We start from the raw sequence: 19,147 nt of genomic DNA on the forward strand, positions 1-19,147 counted from the left end.
ACCGACACAAGAGAGTCTATACTTTGTTTTGTATTACCTGAAGATAGAGCGTAGCCCCCCGAAAGGCGAAGTGATTGATGAAGAAACAGCGGAGTGGCGGGTTTACGGCGTTTTATTCCCCATCAGCAAAAAACAGAAGGGACTCCTAAAGGGGGCCGAGTGCTCCAGGCGGTCGCCGGGACGCCCGGTGGGTCCCGGTCCCTAGAGCGCATGCGCGGCTGGGTGCTGTGGTGGGGGGCGAAACGCCGTCCCGCAGCTGGAGCGCGCGGCTGCATGCGCTCAGTCTGTTGTCGGCTGTGGGCATGAGCGGTCGCGCCGTGGAGAGACGCCTCGAGTGACACGCGAGACCGTGCGACGTGTTGAGTGGCGAAGCGACGCCGCCATGGGGGGCGTGCTCGGACGACGACGGCGCCTCTCGCTGATCCTGGCCACACACTTGCCGCTGCTGCTGTGCGCCGCCGCCTCCAACAGTGGTGAGTGCTGCCATCCTTCAACACGGTGTTGCTGTTAGTTCACGGAAAACGCCTTCTCGCATAATGAGGAGAATGTACCCGTTGCGCCGATAGAAATGCATGTTATGAGGCTGTGAACCTGCTAAATGGCTTACCCTATCACAGGAAACATTGTTGTCAGATGTATTTGGAAGCAAAATTTCTGCATTGGACAATTACTAAGACCTCAACTGGTACGAAATATTCTACTGGTACCGATCACTTCACTGTTCATCTTAGGTTTTATTTCAATACATGACAGCTCGTTGCGAGCATTTTCTTTTGTCTTCATTTATCGAGGCGGACACACAGCGTCTTTGTTGTTTTCTACAGGCACAGAAACAGCTTAACACGAACTAAAAGTATGCAAAGAAGTTGATCTGATAGACCGATGTCGTCCATTGTCATTGACGTGCAATTGCTGGTCGTAGATTGTGTTCCAAAAATGGACAGCATAGAGACAGAAGTGATGACACTTTCTGCAGGACTCGACCATGATTTTTCAGGACAATGCTCAAGCACGTACAGTGCAAGCTGTTAATGATTTGTTGACTGATGAGGCTGCTAAGTGCTATATCACTCCCCTGACTTAAGCCCTCGTATGTTCAACTCGATTTATTAACTGAAGGAAACACTTCACGGCATTCGCTTCAGAACTGCTACAAATTCGTCGGCCAACAGAGCGCGCCGCTCGAACTGTCAAGACAACTGGCACTGCTAAGAGCGTCCTACGACTTCCACATCGCTGGCAACGATTTATACACGAGCTGGTGACTACTTTTAAGGGCAGTAAAACTTTGAAACGCGTATCTATTTCGCACGAGCTGTAAATAAATAGTTCCCACTATTAAAGTTTCAACCCTCGTATTTCCTTTTTTGTGGATAGTAACGGCTCGTTAGTAATTCTTCGTTTGGAACTCTTCAAGATCAGGGTTTCTGATGCACCCAAAACTTTTAATTTCAATGGCGTGATAGTAATAAATGTTGTTTTTAGGTCCATACAGGCTTCTTATTACAAAGATTCGATTCCATTAGGAAGTTTGTGCACCATGATCACGCAAGAAGTACTGTAAGCAAGGGAAACGCCAACATTGATCGTGTAAATTTGAAACCATTTCTTTTTATTATTGCATAGACTCATATAATCGAGAGCCATATATCTTCAAACATGGGTATTTATCGTGAAGAACATGCCAACTAGCAAGTAAGATTCAAACTAAATCTTAAATTTCACTTGCTAGTTGGCAGGGTTTTCACGATAGATACCCATGCTCGAACTTACATTTTGTGCATGATTATACGAGTCCACTGGGCACTGTGTTGCACTGTATATGATTACTCTATGATTGAAATCGATATGCAATAATAATAATGAAACGGTTTCAGATTTATACGACCAATGCTGGCGTTTTCCTTGTTTACAGTCTCATTACAAATATCTTCTTGCAACAATGCTCGGTTCATTGTGACTTCTACGTGTTTTGCAGTTATGGGTCCACCCATCCTCAGGGATTCCTTGTTCTTATTGATCTGTGTTGCTGCTTATAGGTGCAGTGTATAATAAGCCAAGATAAATATTTTTTGCGGTATTCACCCACCTAGTTGCCTGCCGTTGCCACAAGACACCAGAATGGATGTCTTTGTACCTACTGATTCTATTTGTAATGGAGATAATGCGTTTTGCAGTCCATCATCTGCAGAGTACAATCGAGGCATCATGCCCGCGAGCGAACTCACTTTGATGATGTATTCCTTGGTCTCAGAAAGACATTTAATTCAATTACGCTCTGCAGCCCAGTGAAAGAAATGCGAGCTTACCGCGTATCAGACCAGGTTTGTGGTTATATGTAGGACTTCCTTGCAGTTAGTTACACGTTGCTCTTAACGGGACAGAATAGACGGATGTAAACTTAATTTCAGGAGTAAAACAAGAAAGCATGCTAGTACCATTCATGTTCACAATAAGATCTAAATGATCTAGTGGATAACATCGAAAACTCCATGAGGCTGTTCGCAGATGATCCGGTCGTTATAGGAAGAACTCGAGAAGTTTAGAGAATCGAAGGAAGACCAGCAGAAGATTGTTTATTGTTGCAGGGAGTGGCTGTAACGTATTCCGCTTGAGTAGGTGAAGAAATCCACTACACCGGTGGCGACAAATCACTGTAAACAGTCACTATCCTAAACTGCCTGTGAGTGACCATCACGAGCGACCTGTATTGGAATGATCACACAAAACAAACTGCAGAAATAGCAGATTCCATGCTGAAGTTCGTTGGAAGCTTCTATGGAAATGTAATTCATCCACGAAAGTAGTTGTTTACGGAACACTTGTTCGACGGTTCTCGAGTATTGCTCATCGGTCTCGGATTCTTTCTCCGTTGGTTTAATAGACGAGATAAACAAAGGGCGGCGCCTTTCGCCACGGAATCATTTAGGGGCAAGAGCATTACAAAGTTGCTCAACAAACTCGTATGGTAGACGCTTCGAGAGATGCGTTCTGCCTCACAGAGAGCTTTACTATCAAGAAATTCCGAGAGAGCACTTTCCGGGAAGCCTCGAGGAACATTTTACTTTCTCCCATATATACGTCTCGGGAAATAACCACACGGAAAGGATTGGAGAAATTAGAACTCATCCAGAGATTCGTTCTTCCCACACGCCACTTGCGAGTGGTACAGGGAAGGGGAGAAACGATAGTGGACCAGAGGTACCCTCCACCATACACCATAAGGTGCCTTGCACAGTCTAGAACTTGTTGAACCGCTAGAGGAAATAACAAACGCGCAGAGCGACCTGTGAACTACATTTGCTCTCGAGCGCATAGAAATTTGTGTTCGCCGGAAAACCAAACAGCAGGTGGCTCGGGCTGAGCTGCTGCGAGCGACGGACCCAGTTGTGAACAACGAGCACGCGAACAGCCAACAACCCGTTCGGCTGAGAAATGTTCTCGCGGCACAACACCAGTTTGGTGGGAAAGGAGTCGGCGCCGCACAGCTGAGAAATCGTCTTGGCGTCCGCCTTAATTAGCATACAACTCTTCAGGAAATATGCCTTGCTACTATGAGACTTCGTTGGTGCTACGGCAATAACACAACATCACTGCGTTTGTCATTTGTGATATGTTGACTTCTGACTGAATACGGAATATAGGTATGAATTGGTTCACCGTCTCTACTTTCTTAAATGTTGTCTAAAAAAGTGAAATGCTTCATATAGTTTGTTGTTGCCTGTCTGAGTCTGGATCCTCGTGATCTGAATCTCGTCACAGGCTTCAGAGTACTGCGTAACTGTCATTGCCACATGACGAAGATGAAACTTTGAAATTTAACACTAAAGTGTTGTTATATTTTAGAGTAATTAAGTGCAGGGTGTTTGACTAGCACAGGTAAAAAAGGAAGCTGCGAGTAGAGAATAACCAAACGTAGGTCCGAAGACACCCCATTACGACGTATGGGCAGGAGTACAATCATGGTAGTGTAATAACACTGATGACTTCTAAGTGTTCGTTTATTTCGAAACACCACAAGTGAGGTGTAAATTACAAAGTAATAAACTGCCCTCGTATGATTTCATCATCATTTAGAATATCTAAATGTAAATGTTGTGTGACTAGGGCATCCCGTCGGGTAGACAGTTCGTCCAGTCCCTGAGCGGAGAAAATCTCCGACCCAGCCGGGAATCGAACCCGGGCCCTTAGGATTGACATTCTGTCGCGCTGACCACTCAGCTTCCGTGGGGGGGGGGGGGGGGAGACTTAGAATATCTAAGTATTGGTGAACAGCGCTCTGCCAGGTGCACCGATGAGTCCGTTGGCCTTTTGTGTAGGGGCATTTAAACGCTGTGGTGTATTCCAGCCCTGTGGCTAATGTTATTGAACTCCAGGAACGCATTGTGGATGGTTGTCAGTGCGTTCGGAACACTCCTAGAATTTTTGAACGAATATGGGCATCAGTGAGGAGACAAGGTGAGACCTGCGATCACAGGAACAGGGCCATGTTGAACCCTCTTGTAATGTGTTTGTTCTCAAGTGCATATTTGAAGTTTGAATCCTCGGGGACTCTGTTATGATGTGTCAGTAAAATTCTTCTGGGCTGTTGACAGCTGTGGTAATTTATAAAATTGACCAACGTTTTAGACAGTATTGCAAGTGACGTTCCTCAGGGTTTTGTGCAGAACTGACTGTTATAAGGTGTTCATGTTCTTGATCGTAATACGTCGTATCAGGGAAACCATTGGTTTCCGCACCTACGTTGTTAGAATTATTTCCTTATTTAAACTTCCTCTCTTCTCCCGTTTGATTTATAATCAAACACCCCGTATCAAAGAGAAAGAAGCAGATCAAATATCAATAACAAAGCCACACTCTAGTGTGAAATTGCGACTTGAAATACCCCGTAAAGCAGCCACATTACCAGGAAATGTCAACGGATATTTTCCTACCGTGTTCGGGAAAAAAGTCTACTCTTCGCACAACTCGTTTCGTGTTAGTAACACTTTATTTATACATGGAAGATGGTTTCGTTGATGAAGCAGGTTGAACAGATGGCAGCGTGCGCTCCCGTATTGTTGCGAAGTGTTTTTGTTTCTCCCGGCCAAACCGGTTTTCTGGCATTTAGGGCTCATTCTCTGTGGATGCATTCGCGTGTACCTCGGAGACTTCTATTGTGGAGCAGTTTTCTAAAACAATGCCCAACAGCGACGAGTCTCGTGAATGGAATCTCGAACCTAATGTCTTCAACGAACAGGACACCCACAGGTTCATAATTAAAGTGGCCAACATTACCAGCCTACGCGCGGATTACTATCAAGCCACCCAATTTGGTAATGGCAGCACTCGGGCTGTTTCAAGCGTACTCCGCGGTGATTCCTTCCGAATACGCTACCGTACAGTGAAAGCGCTTCGCCTGTAAACGACCACTGCGTTGTCGGACCTTACGCCACAACGAGTGCAAAGATAACCCTTCAGACGAGAGATTTTTGTCGAAAGGAATACGCTCACACCTATGACACCTATGATGAGAACCTCGCTCTGTATTTGGCGAGAAGATCAGGCCGGTTGCAAGGTGCACGCGTATTTCGTAGTGTCTGATTGCGTGTTTCTGTCCCATATGTCTGTCTTCAGTAAACAAATAATGCCAACATTCGTTTGGAAGTACACAACCTAAGAGATTTAAATAAACTGATTACGTTTGCGTGAGCTGAAAATTTAAATAAAATCTTTGACATGAAATTGCGAGACATTGACAGTGAATTATGTTATCACTTGGTGAAGTCAGTTCTATAAAAATAGTCAGAACATTTAACAGGTTCAGAGCAATCCTCAGTAGCATACAAGTTAATAAGTTAAATTTTCCAATTAGTTTTAAATGTACGAAATTAATGCCTTGGAACAATGGCATTACACGAGAAATACAAAATATTACAACCAATTTTAATAGTCAAAATGAAAATCCATCGTGTGTTTTAGAACTTGAGCATTGGGCCAGAATTTTTTTTTCTCAGATACGCATTTAATTGCTCGATTGGTGAAGGAATCTCAGGATGAATATCAGTAATCGGTTTCCAGGTAATTAAACGGTATTTCTAGCCTTATTCATCCGGAGAGTCCTTCACGCTTAATTGTATCTTAGAGATCCGCAAGCTTTGCACGATGGGAAAATTTTGCTGAGACGTTGGATGCGGTTTACAAAAACACAGGGCCAACGTGTAGATGCACAATATGTGTCAGTTATCTCAAAACAGTTCAGAAAATGTTTTCAGAATTTTGATAATGCCGCACAGTCACAGTCATAGTAAAATACGTTTTTCGATATGCACGAGGTTTAGGATTCTCTAATATTACCAAGAATGAAATGCTCAGATTAGAAAGATCGTAAAATAGGGATGTAGTGTTTCAGCTTAATCTGTATATCGAAGGAACAATGACGGAAATAAAACAGTTCAGGAGTGGGTGTAACATTCACAGTGAAAGGATATCAGTGATAAAATATGCCGATGATATTGCTATCCTCAGTGGAAACGAGGAAGAGTTGCAGCATCTGTTGAATGTAATGACCAGTCTATTGAGAATACACTATGAATTGAGAGTAAAAGACAAGTACTGGAACGTCTGAGGAGTGGTATTATAGAAAGATGCTGGAAATTAGATAGACTGATTAGATAGGAAATTAGGACAGGGACATGTGGAAAATGTTGACAAGAAGAAGATGGGCTAGGGTGGTAAGAAATGTGTTACGACATTAAGGAAATATTTCCATGGTACTAGAGGGGGCTGTAAAGGGCAAAACTATTGGGGAGGACACACGCTGAGACATATTCAACAAATAATTGAGGGCGCTGGGCGCAGGTGTTACTCTGATATTAAGAGGCTGCACAGGAGAGGAATCCATAGCTGTACGCACTATACCGTTCAGTAGACTGACGAAAACAAAGAAGAGTTTCTCAAACAAGCATAGAGACTTACCAACAATGTTTGTCAAATTTATCATCACTTTTGAAGCAGTTGTCACGCTGTACGAAGTGTTTTGATATGAATAACCGGGTGATCAAAGAGTCAGTATAAATTTGAAAACTTAATAAACCATGGAATAATGTAGATAGAGAGGTAAAAATTGACACACATGCTTGGATTGACATGGGGCTTTATTAGAACACAAAAAAAGTATTGCTAGACGCGTGAAAGATGTCTTGCGCGTATCGTTTGGTGATGATCGTGTGCTCAGCCGCCACTTTCGTCATGCTTGGCCTCCCAGGTCCCCAGACCTCAGTCCGTGCGATTAATGGCTTTGGGGTTACCTGAAGTCGCAAGTGTACCGTGATCGACCGACATCTCTAGGGATACTGAAAGACAACATCTGACGCCAGTGCCTCACCAGAACTCCGGACATGCTTTACAGTGCTGTTCACAACATTATTCCTCGACTACAGCTATTGTTGAGGAATAATGGTGGACATATTGATCATTTCCTGTAAATAACATAATCTTTGCTTTGTCTTACTTTATTATGCTAATTATTGCTATTCTGATCAGACGAAGCGCCATCTGTCGGACATTTTTTGAACGTTTGTATTTTTTTGGTTCTAATAAAACCCCATGTCATTCCAAGCATGTGTGTCAATTTGTACCTCTCTATCTACATTATTCCGTGATTTATTCAGTTTTCAAATGTATACTGGGTCTTGATCACCTGGTATATTGAGCCTAAAGCTCTTCTGCCTGTGTTTGCTTACAAATAGATGTTTTTGAGAGCAAAACACAGTTTTGAAAGTAAAAACAATAATTCTGTTTTGCGCAAGGCGGACCCTCTCCAAAAATAAATCTATTTTGACACTTGTAGGAATGATTGCCAATGCAGACAAAGCATTTCTTGCGTTGACTTTAGCACTATGTGCAAAGAAGAAAAATAAAACACTACGCTGGGCCAGCTTATGATTGAAATTGAGAGATGTACACAACCATGAAAATCTGCTAAAGGAAATATTACATTCAGAACCTGATGATCACATCAACTTTTTCCAAATGCACAGCCAAACTCTTGATGATTTGATAGAATTACTTTTCACTCACGCTGAAAAAGAAGGCACACTTCTGCGGAAATCTGCTATCTTCTACGTGATCCTCTAATCAAAGGTCATTAACCACGATGAGGAAACACGTGGAACCCCAGATCTCAATCCCCTAGACTTTCAGTTATGAGGACACTTGAAGGAATTAGCCTACGCCATGGCAATCAGCGATTTGCGGACACTACAGTGTCGCGTTTTCAGTGCTTACCAATAGGAACAACGCCAACCAGGCGTACTTGAAAGGGTGCATCATTCCTAACGCCGGGGCAGACGGAAGTGTGCATTCTCATCAATGGACACCACATTGAACCCCTCCTCTAAACACGTGTATATCGCTGAAAGTATGCATTTCCAGACCCATCTTTCATAAAATCATTTTTCTTGTTTCGATGAGTACTACCACCTTTCAAAGTATTCGGCATTTTATTTTGAACATCCTTTATACATCGTCCGTGGAAGAACCGGATATTTTCGATTTTTATTTTTTATTTCATTGCGCTCTCGCTTTTATGTTGTGCGCAAAATATTGATTATCTTTCTAACGTCTATTCGTTAAAAACAGTCTTGGTTGCAATTTTAGTCTTTTTTATTTTTCAACGTTTCGCCTTATTTAGGCATCTTCAGGTTATCTATATAGAAAACAGAGAACAAATACATCTATTTAAGAATCGCGATCGCGTTGTGCAGACTTGGATAATCTATAAGCATATATAAGCAGATCACCTATTGAAAGTATAAACAGATCACCTATTGAAAGAGCAAACACCTATTTGATATTTCTTAGAAGAATCCTTTAGTCAGTGTAGCCAAAGGGCACCGTCAAGTATATCAGGTCAACATTACCTTCGTTAAATTCAGTAAAAACTGGAAATATAAAATAGTAAAGTCATTACCTTTCCTATATGGACGCGAGAGGCACCAAGATCTGCATAACGCGTTCCCGGTCACAGGAGCGACCACGATTCTTAAATAGATGTATTTGTTGTCTGTTTCCTATGTAGGTAACCTGAAGATGCCTAGATAAGGTGAAGGTGAAACGCGTCGCTGAAAAATAAAAAAAAAACTAAGATTGCAAACCCAGACTGATTTTTAACCAATACTGTTAAGCACTGGTTTGCTGTATGCCACACATGGATTGGAAGAATTTCTAACGTCTTTCTGCGTATTATACGACTGTGAGAAATGCAACACTTCCGCCATTTTTGTAATTGCCAGCGCTCTTTTATTTTCATCCTTGATAGCGAAATATGCGCGGCGGAACATGAACACAAACAATGTCCGACATCTTGTCAAATATGGTGTCAATCAGAACTTCTCTCAAACGCGGTTTGTGTTTGAAAAAAAAAAAAAAAAAAAAAAAAAAAAAAAAAAAAAAAAAAAGAGCCTACTGCCAAATAATTGTACAAACTGGTGAACTTTGACAGATTGTGTTCTCTTTTACAAGTGCTTGAGAAATCCGGGACCCCTTGTCCCGCTGATTGCGCTCGAGGTTTTAGACTCGCTACTTGTGTACCCTCGCCCCTGCCCCACCCCAGTGCAGTGCAACGGCCCGCTAGTGGGGAGTGGGAACTGACTCATTACCCGGCGCAGAGCGGCGCCACGTCTCGCGGCAGAACAAAAGAATGGCGCCGGAAGTTGTCTGCGGCGCAGTGGCGCCTCGGATGTGCGTGGCCGGAAGTCGGGCCACCTGCTGCTGGCCGGCGGCGGCCAATCGCCAGCACACATCTCTGGCGCCAGCCCCTGACCCCTGTTTTTATCCCCTCATTATGTCTGGCTACAACAAGGATAACGAGGCAACGTGGGAAGTCTACCACCCTCTGAGTTAGTCAGGTGCGTATAGAACGACATTTTGTTTCTGTTATGTTGGCTACAGATACGCTTCCTTTCTCTTAATTAATTCCAAAGGCAAGGCAAAAGGCCTTTAATAACCAATTCGCCAATTAATGTGTTAGACACGGTTGCTGTTCGTCTTCTGTCTTCTCCATCCGGTACTTGGCGATACTGGTGTAGTAGGGAAAAGCAACATCTCAATCAGGTATTCACATGTAACAATATAAAGCCGTTAGTACCTCATGTTTGTGATGAGGAAAAACATGATAGTAACAATGGATGTGTGGAAAAGAAAGTGGGAAGTTCAATGACGTTAGGAGCGTAATAGAAAACAGTGGGAGGAGCGAAAGGGAGATTAGTGAAGCGTGAGTTCCTGCCTGATTTGGTGTAACGATGTACCACTAAGAAGCAAACCAAGTGTTGTAGCGAGTATATTGTGCTCCAATACCCATGTATGCACAGCAATCGCTGGTAAACAGGATACAGGCTTGCGAGACGTAATTTAAAATGAGGATTGGACTAAGTAGAATGGATACGATAAGGAATGAGACAGCGAGTGAAAGAGAAGCCAATGCAAGAGACCATAGAAAAGGCTTAAGATAGTAGGGGCATGTTAAAAAAGTAGAAGTTTGCAGGCTGTCAAGATAGGACAATACGACGCCACGGAGTTAGACACAGAGACGAATGCATCGTTGCAGTGAAGTAATGTGTGATGGAGAAGATTGGGACGAAGTGAAGGGACAAAAAAATGGGTCTGAGCACTATGGAACTTAACGTCTGAGGTCATCAGTCCCCTAGAACTGAGAGCTACTTCAGCCTAACTAACCTAAGGACATCACACACATCCATGCCCGAGACAGGATTCGAATCTATGACCGTAGCGGTCGCGTGGTTCCAGTCTGAAACGCCTAGAACCGCTCGGTCACAAAGGGCGGCAAGGAGAGACAGACGAGGTGCGAGGACGGGAAAAGATGGAGAGGCTTAAATTCCATTCAGACCTAGGCAGGGACTGTAAACTATAGATGATGGCGATGAGTACCTTAATGTTTGCAGACGATCTCTAACAATGACTTAAAGGAAGCAGGTGGCAGCGTAACCTAGTCAAAATATACAACTGTGAAATTTTACGTTAGGAGAAAAGTAGTAATGAGATAAAAATATGTTTAGATGGCGCCTGTCCCGAATAAATGTCAAATTATCTCGACTGCAGTACCGCACACGCATATCTTGGCACATGTTATCCACTAACGTAAGTTAATTGCTAACAGGATGCCGCGTTTGTTGAGTGCTGGTAATAAAATGCAGTACGAATATCTGGAGCCTTTTAAAGAGAAACGATTGAGTTTGGAGTGACGTAAAGTGGAACGATCACATAAAACCAGACTGAGTTCAACTGGAAGAATCCTAAGGATATGTAATCCAGCCACGAAAGAGGTAGCTGACAAAAATCTCGTTCGGTCAATTGCTGAGTAGGCTAATGCTCAACACTTCGAGCCCTACCACGTAGTATCAATAGAGGGGGTAGAGAACACCTAAAGAACATTGGAATGTTCGTCATGGCTTCCTTTAGTTAGTGCTACACTATTTACAGAGCCCCATCAAACTCCAGTGGCAAACGCCGCAATAAAGACGTTATTCGCCATAGAGGGGTTAACTGCTGAAATTGCGATAGCCAGCATTTCAAGATGTGTATGGAACGTATTACTTCCTCAAACACGTTTCTCACGAGATGACCACGACGACAAAATTAGAGCAAATCGGGCTCATACGGATCCTTGCAATCAGCCGTTCTTCTAGATCTACGTATATAGGATTTCCCTCCTCTAAGTCATTGGTTGGTTTTCTCTTTAAGTTTAGGTAGATATTCGAAATTTCGTTTTTGTAATGTGTAGTTGGACTCGGCTCAAACAAGTACTATTCATTACGTATCTCATGCGACACCCCATGGAAGCATCAGTTTTTTTTTTTTTTTTTCGATTACGAACAACATCGTTTATAAATCGGAATTTTCCATGTCACTCGATACAGTAGTCCGAAATTAGTCTAGTGTGATATTCGTTTTATAGACATGTATTGAGAGGGACAGTAAAACGAATGAGTAACCAACGACTCGCGCGTCGCCCTGGTTTGTCTGCACTGACTGCAACCGCCAAGCAGCACCGCTGCTCAATCGCTGTTGGAGAACTAGTTTTCTCCGTGTTTTACTGACCATGTTAACACATGTCTACGAAACGAATATCGCACTACACTAAGTTGGGACCGCTCTATCATCGGGCACGTAAAATGCAGCTTTGAAATTAGTTTTATTGTTACGGGAAACAAATAGACGCTTCCTGTCGACACGGAGCGTCGCATGAAGGCGTGGCGAACCCTATGTATTTGGGATGACTCCACCTGCGCTCTGCGGAAACGAAATTGGGAATATCTGCTGAAACATCAGGGAAAATGTGCTTAACAGCTCTCAGGAAGGAAACCCAGGATACTCAGTACGACCATGCACGTTACATGGTGCGGGATATTTGGTACCAGTGCCAGAGATTTTCTATCCTGTTGCGTTCGCGTGGTGAGTGAGGGAAAAGTGACAGCTTACAGACAGACGGGTCGCCATCGATACTGTCGTATGCCCCCACTTCAAAAAGGGTTCAAATGGCTCTGAGCACTATGGGACTTAACTTCTAAGGTCATCAGTCCCCTAGATCTTAGAACTACTTAAACCTAACTAACCTAAGGACATCACACACACCCATGCCCGAGGCAGGATTCGAAGCTGCGACCGTAGCGGTCGCGCGGTTCCAGGCGGTAGCGCCTAGAACCGCTCGGCCATCCCGGCCGGCGCCCCCACTTCATGAGACACTGCGGAGAGGTTTGACATTTAATCTAGGACATTGGTACAAAGACTGGTGGTCAGGAACTTTACGTCATCACCTCTCCTCGTTGCCGTCCAAACAGTGGCAGTGGAAATTTCATCCGCCACCAGGATTCGAACCGGCTTACCTTCGAGTGCAGTGCAACCGCACAGGCTTGCGTTAGCCATCTCGCCTGTGGTGACGACTAGTGTATGAAGTACTCTTCCTCACGCACCGTAAGGTAGCTTGTGGAGTAAAGACGCAGAAGCGATTCAGTCTCAGTACAAACCGCGTCTCGATTCCGGCAGATAATGACCAATCTAGAGTACTGTGACTGTACAGTGTAGCTATCGCGTGGGTAGACCATTCGTCGATTGGACTTCCGATTATAGCTGTGTGACATGTGCGCCGGGTAAACTACACGCGTACAGACGCGTGACGATAGCAGCGGGGCCGCATGTGGAGAGAACTGTTTGTTGTTTAGGGCCGTCATAAAAACAAACAGACACGGAGAGGATCCTCTGGGGCAGCGTTCAGCCGAGCCCCGGCCGCCCGCAGGTGGCTGGCGCAGAGTGCGTGGCTTCTGATTTACAGACCAGGTCGGCCGGCGGTATGCGTCCGCCCTCTAGATCCCCGGACAGATATCGCAGCCGCCGAAAACAATTCACTCGCCCGACCCGCTACACGGCCAGCGCTCTAGCCGATAGCGACGAGTCCCGCGAATTCGATAGCAGCTACTTCACTCCCACACTGTGCTGTATTGTTAGCTCTTCCCTTCACTTACGCCACTGACCCAGTTCCTGCACTCCCCAACAGTACAACAGAACGCAACAGTTGGGCGGCAACAAGAAAGAGATATGCGACATGTGGAACACACAAAGCTCGGCACTACTACCCGATCACGCTGCTATTGCACTTGACCTTTATCGGAAGCTGGCGATGACGTTACAGTGAACAGGTCTAGTAGTGAGTAAGGAAAAACGCGCTATTTTGTCAATGCTTCCAGGTCGGCTGTGCATATACTTCCAATCGCAAATACGCACTGACTCACGATAAGCCAAGCGAAGCGATCTCACTCCAGGTTATGTACGCGACTGCATGCGTACCGAATGTGTTCCAAAACGCTCCGCATACAAAATGGGTAGTGGTCAGCACTCTACACTCGCATTCAGGAGGACGACGGTTCAAACCAGCGTCCGGCCATCCTGATTTAGATTTTCCGTGATTTCCCTAAATCGCTTCAGATAAATGCCGGGATGGTTCCCTTGAAAGGTCACTGCCGACTTCCTCCCCATTCCTTCCCTAATCCGATAATCTTGATGTTCGGTCCCCTCCCCCAAATCAATCAATCAAAATGGGATTTTCCGGTGCTCATTCTGTTGGTGATGAAAAGGTAAGATCAAGTGCTGTGGATACCCACGAGAAGGATCGTCTTAGTATCACTATCTTACAGTACAGGATCAAAGTGTGAATATTACACACTTCCTCTTGGTTAGACAAATGGAGCAGCTCGGCTGGTTCTTTTTGAGTTTCATGTAGTCTACGGTGGGCTTGATGGGACCATTAATCCGTGGGCAGTTCCTTGAAAAACGAGATTTTTTTTTTACTAAATTTTCGCCGTCACTGGTGGACCAAAACCAAGCCGAGGTTTTCAAGACGGATATGCAAAGCAAATGGCTGAAATTTTTACGATATATTCCTAAGATCATGATAGATTTTCTTGATATCTTTATCCGTTTCCGTGATTCAGAGGGTCAAAGTTAACCTACTTCCACAAGCGAAATTGGTTATGAGGGCCGGCCACGGTGGTCTCGCGGTTCTAGGCGCGCAGTCCGGAACCGTGCGACTGCTACGGTCGCAGGTTCGAATCCTGCCTCGGGCATGGATGTATGTGATGTCCTTAGGTTAGTTAGGTTTAAGTAGTTCTAAGTTCTAGGGGACTGATGACCTCAGCAGTTGAGTACCATAGTGCTCAGAGCCATTTGAACCATTTTGGTTATGAGGCGATATCTTAGTAATAAACAACCACAGCAAATTGCTCAAATCTTAACGCTACATTCTCTAGGCATTTTTATAGAAGAACCATCTCCTTGTTATCAAAAATGTTTATCCAATATACAGAAACAACACAAAAACTTGTTTTTTGCACTCGAAAACCCATCCGCAGATTCCGAAACGACTGCTCGCAGCAACTGGGTGTAATTTATACAAAGTAGATCTAACATCCAGATCTTGAAGAAACTTCAAAATTTTCTTCGAATCTTTACCTGTTTACGAGATACAGAAGTTCCAAATTACTCTGCTTTTACACATATAATACGCACAAAATCCCGTGTGATGCGAAAAAGTAATTTTTAAAGTGATGTAGCACGTAGAAATATGATGTTAAGTGTCCCCGTTGTCATCTAGGGACCACATGATGTAATACAGAAGAACATGCGAAATTTTTTACACGTAAAATTCGGTCTGAGGTGCAGAATTACTTTTGCCAACTATCTGAAGTTTACTGACCAATACATTTATTTTCATACAAGTCACATGGCATGCTGCAGCAAGGAAAAGAAGGGAATCAGCGGAGAAATCCTCCTACAGGAGCACAAAAAACGTGAATATGTTCCTCTTTATTCGAAAAGACTCTCACTGAAGAGTGGGATAGGAGCAGCCTCATTCTGCCTTCCTCAGCAACTTTTCCCCAAAAATTTTGCCATGCGGACAGATTCGCGCTTTTTCAAGCTAAGAGAGAATAAGACTGTAGCAATGGCAAAGAGATGGAAAATAATAAATACTTGAACGTAGTAGATAACAGTTGTGCTATAGAAAGAGCAAAGGAGACAACGGTAGTGTGAGAGGAAAAAAAATGGTTCAAATGGCTCTGAGCACTATGGGACTTAACATCTATGGTCATCAGTCCCCTAGAACTTAGAACTACTTAAACCTAACTAACTTAAGGACAACACACAACACCCAGCCATCACGAGGCAGAGAAAATCCCTGACCCCGCCGGGAATCGAACCCGGGCACGGGAAGCGAGAACGCTACCGCACGACGACGAGATGCGGGCAGTGTGAGAGGAAGATACATAGGAACACAGTGGCTGTGGGGTAAAGGTGACTGCCGGGGGCGGGGGGGGGGGGGGAGTGGAGAGAGGAGAAGGAATGAAGAGAAACAGAAAGTGGCTGTAGAAGAGAGCCATTGAAATGTGAGATAGCAAAAGGGAGGCAGTGATAGTGAAGGGGGGATACTGCAGCAGTACGGCGAAACGAAGGGGACTGTGGCTGTGACGCAGGAGACAATGACAGAGAGAGACACAAAGAGATATTGGCAATGGGTTGGTTGAAGGAGTGAGTGAGAAAGGGCAGCTGGGAGTGGATGGTTGTGAGCGACTTACAGCGATGAGCTGAGCTTGTGGCAGTTTGAAGTAATTTGGAAGTTTAAAAGAGCCCGAACATCTTCTCAAGCCAGAAGTTTTGGGATAATTTTTAAAGGTGCCGAGGAAAACAGAATGAGGCGGCTGGTACCCCACTTTTCAGTCAGTCTTTTAAAGAAACAGGAACATATTCCCAGTTTTTGTGCTCCGACAGTAGCATGTTTTCGCTGGTAGGCCTAATGTTGTGGTCGGCAAGTAGAACTTACAAATAGTCACGCATAGAGACCTGATATTGTTTGTTTATGCTAACTCCGATCAAACACTCGAATCAGTCACAACAATCAGATGTCTGGCTTTATCCATCTTGGGAGTTTAAGTTGGAGCAAACATCTAAATATACGTGGCTATCAGTCAATTAGAATGGAACTAACTGAGCTGTGCTCCAACTAAAACTACTTTAGTCTTTCCTTCTCTGCAGTATAATGTGTAAATCGACCAAGCAGCCGGCCGAAGTGGCCGAGCGGTTCTAGATGCTACAGTCTGGAACCGCGCGACCGCTTCAGTCGCTGGTTCGAATCCTGCTTCAGGTACGGATGTGTGTGATGTCCTTAGCTTAGTTAGGTTTACGTAGGTCTAAGTTCTAGGGGACTGATGACCTCAGAAGTTAAGTCCCATAGTGCTCAGAGCCATTTGAACCATTTCTTCGAACAAGCAATGAAATATACTGTTGTATCACCCATTAGCGTCAAATCTGGTATAAAGAGAACCCGGTACCACCGAAAGTAGTTGCTGTTATTGATGTGGCTTGCTTACGTGCAGCAATTATAAACCCTCGTGACAGGGCCTAGAACTGCTCGGCCACAGCGGCCGGCACCACAAGAGGTATAAACGGTCTTAGGCCTCATTTACTTATATGATTAGCCTATTACTTAAAACATGTTTACGTTGAGCAGGACTCATGAAAGCTACCCATTGATGAAGGCACAAAGGCGCTGAAGCATATTTGGGTGTTTATAAGCAACAGTTGTTTGTATAAAAGGCGGACCCGAAATTCAGTAAGTTTTTTCTATAACCGCGGCTGCTGCTAAAGCTTAAACAACCAAATTCTGGATAACGTTTATGAAGACATTAGAGGATAACTTTCATCGTACTAGAGACAGCCGTCGAGGGCAAAAAAGTTGGAGGAAGAAACTGTTATTGGGACATGTTCAACAGGGAATCGAGGAAGATGGGTACAAGAGAACTAGATGATACGGAAACTGAAGAAAAGCGGGGAGACTTTGTCTGCAAGACGGAATTATATCGAGGTCAGGGGCACTATGAGCAGCGGAGGGAGGGAATATCACAAAGTGACAGAATAAAAGATTATTAGGCGAGATGAAGATGAAATGGGAGATATGATAGTGCATAAAGAGTTTGACAGAGCACTGAAAGACCTAAGTCGAAACAAGGCCCCGCGAGTAGACAACATTCCATTAGAACTACTGACAGCCTTGGGAGAGCGAGTCCTGACAAAACTCTACCATCTGGTGAGCAAGATGTATGAGAAAGGAGCAATTCCCTCAGACTTCAAGAAGAATATAATAATTCCAACCCCAAAGAAAGCAGGTGCTGACAGAAGTGAAAGTACCTAACTATCAGTTTAATAGGTCACAGCTGCAAAATAATAACGCGAATTCTTTACAGAGGAATGGAAAAACTGGTAGAACCTACGTTTCTAGCATTTGCAGACTTAGAGAAAGCTTTTGACAATGTTGACTGGAATACTGTCTTTCAAATTCTGAAGGTGGCAGGGGTAAAATGCAGGGAGCGAAAGGCTGTTAACAATCTGTACAGAAACCAGATGGCAGTTATAAGAATCGAGGGACATCAAAGGGAAGCAGTGGTTGGGAAGGGAGTGAGACAGGGTTGTAGCCTCTCCCCGATGCTATTCAATCTGTATATTGAGCAAGCGGTAAAGGAAACAAAAGAGAAATATGGAGTAGGAATTAAAATCCATGGAGAAGGAACTAAAACTTTGAGGTTTGCCCATGATATTGTAATTCTGTCAGAGACAGCAAAGGACTTGGAAGAGCAGTTGAACGGAATGGAGAGTGTCTTGAAAGGAGAGTATAAGATGAACATCAACAAAAGCAAAACAAGGATAATGCAATGTAGTCGAATTAAGTCAGGTGATGCTGAGGGAATTAGATTAGGAAATGGGACACGTAAAGTAGTAAAGGAGTTTTGCTATTTGGGGAGCAAAATAACTGATGATGGTCGAAGTAGAGAGGATATAAAATGTAGACTGGCAATGACAAGGAAAGCGTTTCTGAAGAAGAGAAATTTGTTAACATCGAGTATAGGTTTAATTAAGTGTCAGGAAGTCGTTTCTGAAAGTATTTGTGGCACAACTTGACCAGAAGAAGGGATCGGTTGGTAGGACATGTTCTGAGGCATCAAGGGATCACCAATTTAGTACTAGAGGGCAGCGTGGAGAGGAAAAATCGTAGAGGGAGACCAAGAGATGAATACACCAAGCAGATTCAGAAGGATGTAGGCTGCGGTAGGTACTGGGAGATGAAGAAGCTTGCACAGTAACATGGAGAGCTGCATCAAACCAGTCTCAGGACTGAAGACCACAACAACGACAACATAGGCGAGGAACAAGCTCGGTATGAGAACGTGGGCCACAGGTGGCGGTAAGTGGAAGGAGAATCGGCTGTGCGCTCAGTGGAACACGGTTTGCGGGCGCCCAGTGGATGCCTGCCGGCTGTCTTGGGCGCCCCCGACCTGGCAGCGCGGCCGCCCGCGGCTTTGCCCTCGTCCGTCATTACCGCCCCTCGCCGACATTCCGGCGCAGCAGGCTGTGTTTAGCGCCCCCATTTCATTTGCGGCGGTCGCAATTACTGCGCGATTAGCGCGGTCCGCAGCCCCCCCTAATAACAGACGCCGGCGCCGCGGCGCCTTCACAGCCCTTTGTCGGCTGCCGGGGGCGACTCGTAATGCCGACGTCTTCCTCTGGGCGCCCCTCCGGATGGTACTTTACGAGGACAAAAGTGTCC

General features: G+C 44.5%; 1 protein-coding gene across 1 annotated transcript in view; it reads left to right on the forward strand.

Annotated features, from left to right (window-relative positions):
• Positions 1-285: 285 nt before the first annotated feature.
• The window catches only part of LOC126355146 (BMP and activin membrane-bound inhibitor homolog), a 212,445-nt gene continuing 193,583 nt past the window's right edge, over positions 286-19,147 (forward strand). The window contains exon 1 of the mRNA XM_050005341.1: positions 286-473. Within this exon, the coding sequence (XP_049861298.1) occupies positions 383-473 (91 nt within the window). The 5' untranslated portion in view covers positions 286-382. The remainder of the gene's footprint in view (positions 474-19,147) is intronic.

The sequence above is a fragment of the Schistocerca gregaria genome, chromosome 3, assembly GCF_023897955.1.
Source record: "Schistocerca gregaria isolate iqSchGreg1 chromosome 3, iqSchGreg1.2, whole genome shotgun sequence".
Classification (NCBI taxonomy): domain Eukaryota; kingdom Metazoa; phylum Arthropoda; class Insecta; order Orthoptera; family Acrididae; genus Schistocerca; species Schistocerca gregaria.